Source organism: Daphnia carinata, chromosome 1 (genome assembly GCF_022539665.2).
Source record: "Daphnia carinata strain CSIRO-1 chromosome 1, CSIRO_AGI_Dcar_HiC_V3, whole genome shotgun sequence".
Taxonomy (NCBI): Eukaryota; Metazoa; Arthropoda; class Branchiopoda; order Diplostraca; family Daphniidae; genus Daphnia; species Daphnia carinata.
Window position 1 is genome coordinate 6,647,932 of NC_081331.1, and position 10,102 is coordinate 6,658,033.

The 10,102-nt window shown below is 40.8% G+C and overlaps 1 protein-coding gene across 1 annotated transcript; it reads right to left on the minus strand.

Moving 5' to 3' along the window:
• Nucleotides 1-516: 516 nt before the first annotated feature.
• Nucleotides 517-5,410, minus strand: LOC130691223 (uncharacterized). The gene is made up of 8 exons (XM_057514132.1): nucleotides 5,303-5,410; nucleotides 5,016-5,240; nucleotides 4,743-4,939; nucleotides 2,668-2,868; nucleotides 2,314-2,487; nucleotides 1,969-2,180; nucleotides 1,718-1,886; nucleotides 517-1,632 (listed from the first exon to the last, which is right to left on the minus strand). The coding sequence occupies exons 3-8, from the start codon at nucleotides 4,797-4,799 to the stop codon at nucleotides 724-726; spliced, it is 1,722 nt and encodes a 573-aa protein (XP_057370115.1). The 5' UTR covers nucleotides 4,800-4,939; nucleotides 5,016-5,240; nucleotides 5,303-5,410; the 3' UTR covers nucleotides 517-723.
• Nucleotides 5,411-10,102: the final 4,692 nt, after the last annotated feature.

Sequence of the window (10,102 nt, forward strand, 5' to 3'; positions counted from 1 at the left end):
ATTAGTTAAACCGGGCACGTTCACTTGGCCAGAGAAAAATGCACCGCTGTTCGGCTAAAATGAAAGAAAAAAAAGACAGAAACCAGACGTGTGATTCTTGTTTTCAAGCCAAACAGATTGTCAAAATTACACTTTATCTGCAACGTATACGTACTATATACAAATCTCATCATCATCGATTACATTATTATTTTATTTATTCACACAATTCTATTTTATCTTGTTGGGGCTATCAGTTTTCTCACGCTTAACGTGCTGTTGTACGCGTCCTCATCAAGAACCCAACGATCGTCACGATTTGTGGTTCTTCCGGATAAATTCGGAAATAGCGCCCTCTTTTTTGGGTATTCCAACCTTGGTGTCGATCGTGTACTTAACGCTTAAAAAAAAAAAAAAAAAAAAAAAAAAAGCCTTGAAATTATTTATATTCATTCGTGATCGAAATCATGAAGGGATCAGATTCCGGTTCGATATAGACGGCAGGTGGGTGTAAAGAAACACGATCGGGACGAAGGCAAACCACAAAATAGCATGTATTATCTGTTAAGTAGTCATATAAATGTTGCTTGTCGGCAAGGCAGGTTTCATTTCGTAAGTAATCAATCATTTGTTTTCTTTTTTGTTCAGCGCAACCGCTGGTGGGTGGTCATGCTAATGAGGCGGAGGACCTACATCACGTATACGTCTCGGGAAGGTTATTTACTCGTGAACAAGTTTAGAAGGTCATGACGGATTTGCTGAGTAGATGCTGGTTGCCGGAGCAACGCGACGAGTCGCTTGTCGTTGCTGGACAACGCTGACTTTAGCCGTTATGGTACCGCCGTAGCCGCTGTTCAAGTTGACGGTCGTGCCAGACTTTTGGGCACATATCGATGCGTCATTGGAAGGTCTACGACCGTTCCTGACCAGAGTGGCGGCGGCGTCGCACGTTCGATAAAATTGTTCATCGATTTCCGTAGTGGCATCGATCTCCGATCGCTGGGATTTCCAACTGCTGTCGCTCGAAGTACTGGAACGGCTTGGGCTGTTGCTGGCACTCGGACAAGGTGTGTCCAAAGTGGCCATTTCATCATGGATCACGTCGACCCTGTCGTCTGTTTCACGGGATCCAACAAGGAACGAAGCCTCCGTTCCAATCGTTGGCTGTCCAAGTGTAACCGTATCCTGACGGCTGGAAAGCGGACTCAATGCTGGGCTATCCATCTTCAGTTGGTTCCAATCGACTTGATTAATAGCTGCTGGCGGTTGGGTGCTACCCTTCGACGGTTTTCGTAACGCACGGCTATCGAATTGGCCCGTCGAAACGGGCTCCGGACGGACGCATTTCGCCATTTGCATTGGGTTTTCATGTGTCGGGGACAATGTCGAAATCGTACGTGACTTGCTGATAATAACATCGTCTTTCACAAGAGGACCTATCCGGTTATGAATCGCAGTTGGACGATGTTCACCGGAGGCTACATGTTCCGATTGGTCGGTCACGGCATTGATTTCAATTTCATCACGACGGTCTGTCGTATTGAAATTCTGTCCGCTCTGTGAAACTGTTGATGTAACGAGGGCACACTCTACGAGATGAAGAGCTTCCTCCAACCGATCTCTCATGGAACTGACTGGAAGACGGATCCATTCCTAGCCCAATAAAAACCAGCTATTCGTTCTTGCCCTTCACGTAAAATTATTATATTAAATTAAATTGAAAAAAAAAAAAATGTACCACGACGTTGAAAAAGATATTGTTTGCCGGACGACGGCCACCTAATGTGTCTGCGCAATTTGTCAAAAATCGGCCGAGCGTGTCGACCAATTGGAGGTAATCAACTCGTAAGAGTTGATGATCCTTTTCTAAAGAGTTTAACGCCGTCTTCCACATGACTTCAGCGTGCCTAACGATTGATAATGTGAAAAACAAAAAGGGAAAATTGGGAACATGAAAGTTTGAAAAAAAAAAAACGTCTGTAGATATACTTTCGAGTTTCGTCGGCTGTTCGGTCCCATTGTTTACGCAACCTTGTCGAATCGGAGGATGAGGCACGCGCAGCCAGCGATCCACGGATTTCAACTTGGTGAGGGATGATGCCCCCACTGCCGCTACCACTCGATTTACTATGCAAGAATTTCAGCAATTGCTGTTGTAATCTATGGTTTTCCTGGTCACGACGACGTAGTGCGTGCAGCCACTGTGTATAACAACAAGAGAGAAATATTAATTGAAAAAAAAAAAGGGAGGAAAAAAGAAAAAAACAGATTTCTCATTTAGTTTTCTCTTTGATTGATTAGAGTTAGAAAATGAAAGAAAAAAGAGAAAATAACCTGATTCTCCTTGAGTTGGCATTCATGAACCAACTGGCGGTTTTCTTCCGTCTTCTTTTTTAAAAGCGTCTCGGCCAATTGGAGACGGACATTGGCCTGGCGCTCTTTCTCGCAAGCTTCGGCCGCTTCACGCTCCCGTTGAACGGTCAGTTCCTTTTCCTTGTCCAGCAACCACTAATTTTTTTTTTTTTTTCGAAACAAAAAATATATAAAAATTTATAGTCTTTTTTCATGTGACGGTTAATGGACACGCCATTTTAGGACACGCTACGATCGTCAACAATTTGGCGAGTAATTAAGTTTCGGGGGTATAAGAAACATAAAGTAAATAAAGCGAAAGGAAAAGAAAAAAACCTGAGAACGTTGCAAGTCGTGGAGTAGCTGCTGTGCGTGATCTTCCCTTTGGCGTTTGGAACGTTGAAGATCGCGAAGTAGGCCGATGAGGTCATAAGATGCGCTTATCAGATCGCTGATCACGTCCACAGCGATGGCGCCATCGTTATAATCTACCTGCTGCTGGCTGGCCAAACCGGGCAGACCCATCAACTCCAGTTCCTAAGTCATACGTAAGTTTCAAAAAAGAAAAAAAAAAGAAAATGGTGATTTGAGTGTTACAAAGACCATATCAATCGCCGGTCAAATTTATGAATATGATTATTCATATTTTTTTTTTTGTTTTTTGTTTTTCCCCTTTGGGGCTTTGTATACATATATGCTGGAAAACGATGCCGGCCAATCAAATGCTAACGACGGATCATTTTTTTTTTTCATCTACTCAAATTTTCATTTTCCCCTTTTTCCTCGCAGAGAAGGACGAACCAGAAGAGAAATCTCTTTGTTGACTTGGTAAAGCCAAAAGTTCTTTTGAATTCGAAAAGAATATCTTTAAAAAAACAAAAATGTATATGTATATACAGTATATAAAAAAAAATAAAGAAAACAAAATATGGAGGCTGTAACGAAAAGGATGGTGAGCCCACCTGGCATTACCACGAGCTATTCGGGTATATTGAGGCCTATTACATTATTAATAGTTTCCCACCACAAGAGCTCGGCAAAGGTGCGTAAAATGTTTGAATAAATAATTACGGATCAGTGTGGTATGCCGTGTTTTCCTTCCTGCGTGTTCTATTTTTTCTTTCGTATCTGTGTGCCGTGTAGGAGGAATGCAACTTAACAAGCCCCAGAATCGGTTAACGAGCCTCATTCATCCGCAACGTTGATTACACCTCAACGATAAAGGTAACACGCGGTTAAAGCTGCCGACGAATCGTTAATAATCATCACGTTGCTAAGGGAAGCGCATTTCTGTTTTGAAAAAAAAAAGGGCACCGTATTATCTAATAATGTGAAGAAGCGGAGGGGGGGGGGATATTTTCTCTTTTTTTTTTTTTAAACTAAAGTTCACGACGTTGCGCGGAACCTTCGTCGACGTACTAATCACACGTAAAAAATAGACTTTCTCAGTTTTATCCCGACGAAAAACGAGAATCTTGTCTCTATTTTGAATCGTTTCACCGCAAGAAGAGCATCAAACAAGCACCAACTCTCTTCTTTCCATTTCTTCTTTTCCCCCCCTCCAACCGGAAGTGTTTGATGGATGGTCGAGCCGACCGCAAACTGCGGTACAACGACGATTTCAACTATGTTGTGGTCTCGTGGTGTTTTCTCTCTTCGTTTCGTTCTTTTTTCGTATTAAAAAAGACTTTTGCTGGTGGCTTTCTCTCTGCCTGCCAGTCTCGAAAAATCAAGGGAACAACACGATTACTTCTGGAACGAATTCGACCGCATTTTTCGTGTACACTCGGGATAAGAACGTATATTTCAATCGGGAATAGAAGAAAAAATAAAAATAAAAGTTTAGACGTTCATCCCAATGGAGTCAGGGAGCTAACAAAAAAAAAAAAAAAAATCTGCGTAGGCTTTCCCCCTTATTTTGGATGGCTTTCTTTACTGCAAGTTACGAACGACATGCAGTAACTATTCATGGGAGGAGTTGCCTTTTTTTTTTTTTTTTTTTTTTTTCAAGACTCTGTCTAATAAGTTTTCTGTGTGTCCATGTCGACGATGTCTTACGCCCATTGCGGACGAAGGACGGCCCTACATCTTTCGCCACCAACGACTCGCCTTACCAACAGCCGGTAAAAAGAGAATGGCAACTCTAAGAACAACCGGCCTAATTGATGCCGTTTGTTGACTGAAACATTCAAAGAGGCTGGCCAAGATATCACCAATGGACGTTTGGGCATGACCTCGAAGAAAAATTTCGTGCTCGGGGCGTTGCAGAAAAAAATAAAATCCATCAAAAGTCGAGCCCACGCGAATCCTATTTCCTGACCCCAATCTATCAGTTTACAACCATTTTTTAGGCTAAAGGAAAAAAAAGCCTTCAGTCTTTACACTGTATGTCAAAAGATCGTTTTACCTACCTTGGATAGACGAATGACAATGGCGCCCAAATCTTCCATCGATCCGGATGTTGACATGGTCTTCGACAACCCAATGGACGGCCAAAATGAAGGCAGTATGTTTCCTTTGATGGACGTAATTTCAGTTCGGGGGTTGAATCACGAAAGAGAATGAAGCGAGAAGAAAAATAAAAAAGAGGGCGTCTCTCGGAGATGGACTAGAAAAAAGAAAAGTAAGAGTATAGTTGGGTATAGATTTGTTTGAGTTGGGGAGCGTCGAACACACACACACACCGTCGACGTCGCGGTTAATAATAGCTGCACGCGCTCTCTCTTCTTTCACTCTCCGTCGTGTCTCTCCATCTACGTTACGTGTACGTTGGGTGCCCAAAAGTTGGTAAGAAAACAAAAACGAAGAAGAGCAACAAGAAAATCAAATAGCTCTCGATTTTACGGCGGTGTTCTGTCTTTGCTGCTCCAATTTCAGTGGATGACGAAAACGAAGCAGATCCACCACGTCTACGAAAACACGTTGGAATTACCACTGATTGAGAAAAAGGTAAATAAACTTTCCAGAATACCTTAGAAATGTTACGCTTTGTGGTAATGTCGGAAGCTCCTACTGGTTGAGTCAGTTTAACCACGAAGGAAAAGTGAGTCGAAGCAAACAAAAAACAACATTCGTTTCGGTAGGGAAGGATATCCCGCGAGCAGCCTGCCATCTATCCACGATCCTGCACCTTTCTCTCTCCGTGATCTAAGACAAAACAAAACAACAATCAAATGAATTCTTTTAAGATACTATGCAATTCAGTTTTTATTACTATTTCAAAAAGTTAACATTTTCGCGAAACAAACGAGCACAATCTACTAGAAATTATTTCTAAGAAAAACCATTCACTTGTACCTAGAGCCATCTAGCGTTAGCCGAGTAAGCGTGATGGGCAATTTTAATCAAATCGACAAACTCATTTGCCCCCTGAGGGAGTAGAAGAAGAAGAGAGAGAGAGAGAGAAAAAAAACACATACTCGAAGGGGAGGAAGAGAAGCGAGGCCCATGGCGCGCGCGCGGTACCCACACACACATCGAGACAGGGGGAAGAGGAGAGAGGTTCGGTTCGATAAAAAGTCTGGAGCCGCATTATAGAACCGTATGTGTTGTCGCGAGTGTTGGTGCCTTGTGTGAGCGTGTGTAAATGTGAAAAAAAAAAAACGAAAAAAAAAAAAAGTGTGTGTGTATGTGTGTGGTTTTTCAGTTGGTGTCGAGTGGTGTTTGCCAGCGTCACAATCTAAAAACTCGTTTTTTTTTTTTTTTTCTGTTCTGGCGTTTTACCATTCGCCAAAAACGACTTGAACTTCGTGAAACTGTTGGGTTCACCACCAAACTCGATTGTAGACGTCATTTCTTAGTGGCCGTATCGGCAAGTAAGTCACTTAATCGACCCGATTTCCAATCAGCTGTTGTGTTATCGCTCGCCAGGGTTAGGATGTTCGTTGTTGGGGGAACTCGTTTCCAGCCTTTGCTTTCCATGGGGTGACATACTGTGTGTGTGTGTGTGTGAGTGCATTACCAATGGCCGTCCCCGTTCCCCTCCACCCCACACTAGCTCGGGAAATGAAAAGCCGACTCGAGTTAGAATACTATTTTGACTTGATATGTCTTTTGTTATATTTCTTTTTCTTTATTCTTTGTAAAAAAAAAAAAAAAAAAAAATGGGAGGGGGGGGGGGGGGGAGGGGGTCAGGCACTTGTAAAGAATCTGGAGGACTATAATCTACGATCAGCAGTACGTGATAAGAGTGAAAGATCCCCATCTCCCCACGTTAAATACTGACCTCGTTGTTGCCGAATCGGGCAAAAACAGTTTCGTGGAAGCAGATGATGTATGACCGAGGAACGAAACAAAATTGGAAAAAATGGCCGTGGATTAAAACAGAATTTGTGTCCTTTTTGCATTCAAGTTTGCGAATTCAGCAAACATTAGGCAAAACAGATGTGTGAATTTTGAGATTTTTTTTCGTGGAGCTTGTCTTGGAAAAAAAAGAAAGAAATGTCTGAGCTGTTTTTCCCATTACACACGAAATGGGTTTTTGCCATTAAACTCGAAACGATGGACGGGCGCGTCTGCTGTTGGATTCATTAAATACTTGGGGCGCTTCATCATCACGTGGCGCCGTTGGAAACAACACAATTATCTCGAATCTATTCGATTATCAGTGTGTATGTGTGTGTGTGTGTGTGTGTGTGTGTGTGTGTTTTTTTTTTATTATTATTTTCCTTTTCTTTTACGAGCGCATTTATTATTACGATCTTATCATCGAGTGAAGGGATCAAAAATTTTTAGCATCTCGAAAACGATTTAAGATATCAAACAGCTGGTTAGGTTGGTAAACGTGAAAGACAAAAACTAAAAAATCTGTATGCCATGTTTTGCGTGTGCCTTTTGTACTTACTTAAGATATTGTGTGTTATCTTCCTGATTGTATAGAGACGGCGGCTCTAGTGTCGGTGGCAGCCATCATGGGAGCGCTGCCAACTTGAGATAAATAAAAGCGAGCAAAAAAGACAATTTCTGACCCCCGCGACGAAACGACGCCGCCATCGCTACTTACACACACATACACACCAGACGCCATGATGATGGTGAACGAAATGAGGTAAGCAACATCAACAACAACAGCAAAAAAAAAAAAAAAAAAAAAAACTTGATTTCATTCCAAGTTTTTTTTTTTTTTTTTTTTTTTTTTTGGGGGGGGGGTTGTAATTATTCATTTATACGAGTCATTAGCCTATTGTCAATCATACGTCATTCGGGTTTGATTAATCGAACGACAATCGTCACACACGAAAATTAAAATTCCAAAATTATTTTTTACTTCTTCAACATATTCCCCCTTCCTCCTTTTTTTTTTTTTTTTCCTAACTTGTATGGCATTCAAAATGACCACCTTTTAGGGACATGGAATGTTGTGAGATTACCATTTGTAGGCGGGTTTGATAACTTGATCGTTTCCCTGTTTGGCGTCGTTCCGGGTACCCAAATTGAGATGGAAAGATTTGAAAAAAAAAAAAAACAACAACAAAACAAAACAAAAAAACTATTATTTATTTTTGTTGTTGTAAAGCCTGAGCAACAATGTATTGATGTAACAATCGAAATTACTTTCAATCCGAGCCGTAGAAAGCGACCGTAACAGGGCGGTGTCCCCAAAACCAACCACCTCGTCCTGACCTTCCCATAAAAAGAAGTTCTTTCTTTTTATTAAAATTTTATTCTTTTTTTGTTTTTTAATTTTTTGAAAACGAGTCCTCTAGGGTACTAGTAACGTGATCACACAGCAACTAATCCCGAGGCACATTAAAATATAAGGATATAAAAAATAAAAAGGGAAAAAGAGAGAGAGAGAGAGACAAAAGAACAAGTGATTATCATTGGATTTTGGGTGGAGTTCAAATGTTACGATAGGACGTAGAGGATAGAGAAAACGAAATGAGGAGAAGAGAGAGAGAGACAGAGAGAGAGAGAGAGATCGCGTATCTGCTGTGGATGGGCGTTCGTGAGTGACTGGAACAACTGCGAGGGGTAATTCCCATAGTTTGAAGCTATTCCTTAAATGGCTCTTTGGCCCCCTTCAACAAAATTCAAAATGAATGGCCGTATAAACGGGTTTATTACCGACACGTTGACATTTCAAAGTACTAAAAACTAAGAAAGTAAAAGAAGAAAGAAAATATCACGAAAACAAAATGGCGATTTTTGTTTTAACGCCACCCGCGTCTGGCATTAAAAATTTGTGAAAGTTCTTTTTTATTTTATTTTTTCTTTTCTTTTCTTTTCTTTATTATCTATGCCACTGTTTTTCCATCGAAAATGATTGTTCTTACCGGCACTTAATCACGTCGTTTGCTTTCCTCTTGCGGCTAATTTACCGGATCTTTACAACTTCAAAAATCATAATTTTTTTTCGAACCCAGTTGTCAACAATTGAACTTAATTTCTTTTTCGTGTGACAAAAGATTTTTTTTTTTTTTTTTTTTTTTTTTTTACTGGCTCATTGTTGTTTATTAATAAGCAAAAAAAAAAAAAAAAAAAAAAAAAATACCCAACTAGAAATCAAAGTTTGAACCGGACTAGACCGGCCCAAAAATCAATGGCCTAACCTCATTCCGTGAGTTCATCATCACCAGGAAATTTTTGAAAAACAAAAAAACAAAAAAAAATGTTGATGTCGTTGACGGTTTTTGTGAAAAAAAAAAACAAAAAAACAAATCAGGTTACACAGGACCTTATGACGTGCGTCGGGGCAATGAGAAACCGCGGGAATATGAAATCATCAGCTTTAGGGTTCGGTCAAGACGTGTGTGTTGGTCACGGACATCTTTTTCTTTTTTTTTTTTTTCTTTCTTTCGTGCACGATTTCGCTCGTTAGCAACAGTCGTTGGTAGAAACACGCACTTTAACACGAATCGGCAAAAAAAAAAAAAAAAAAAAAAAAGGCATTCAATTTGTAATTTGCATCAGAGCTTCCATTTTCTTATGGGATGATTCCGTATAGCGCTCGTACAACACATGTTTTTGATAGGGCACAGTAGGAATGAAGGCCAGATTTGAATATTAGAAGAAGAAGGAGAAGAAAGTATTACGTTACTTCACGTGAAATTACCTTGCTCTCATCACTTATCATAGAAATTGTTGTATATGCCCGCGCGCGCGCGCGCGCGCGAGCCTGCTAACTCTCAGTCGTATATATATGTGTACGGTACATCGCGGCGCATTCATTATTCAACCCCGGGAGCTCGTTTCACGTGAATTTTTTTTATTTATTTATTTATTTTTTTTGGGTTGCACATTAAATCACCGAAAATGATGCAATCTTTCGTTTTTCTGATTATTTATTCATCTCTCTCTTTTGCCAGTCGAGAAGACTTTCCTCAAGATTCTCAATTTGATTGTGGTAGACGTGGCATCTCCATTTTTCAATGACAATTTTTCGTGTTCAACATTTTCTCTCTCGTGATGGTTGCGGATGTCTGGGAGAATCCAGCTCACGGTCAGCAGGCAAGGTTAGCAAATGAACGATGGTAGACACGGAGACGCTGGCGCGCGCGCGCGCGCGCAAATCGAATGTTAAATATTGCGATCTTTCGTGCGCTTTACGCCGAGATGATTGAATGTTCAACACCTCTTTTCTTTTTTCTTTCTTCATATAGATTTCGAATTTACACACAGGCACACAGTTCGTCAGTTCTAGCGAAAAACAGACTTCCAGCTGCGCGTTTTGTTGTTATGAGGCAGCAGCGCTTTTTTTTTTTTTTTTTTTCTTCTCCAGTTGGGAGAAACGATCTATTGTTGTCCAGTACAAAAATCCCGCCGCCCGTTG

Excerpts from the sequence above, each read along its gene's own strand:
- LOC130691223 (XM_057514132.1), bottom strand. The coding sequence starts at position 4,799 with ATGTCAACATCCGGATCGATGGAAGATTTGGGCGCCATTGTCATTCGT. Across the intron at positions 2,488-2,667 it reads ACGACTTGCAACGTTCTCAG|TGGTTGCTGGACAAGGAAAA; the intron begins GTTTTTTTCTTT and ends AAAAAAAATTAG. Across the intron at positions 2,181-2,313 it reads GCCAACTCAAGGAGAATCAG|TGGCTGCACGCACTACGTCG; the intron begins GTTATTTTCTCT and ends TGTTATACACAG.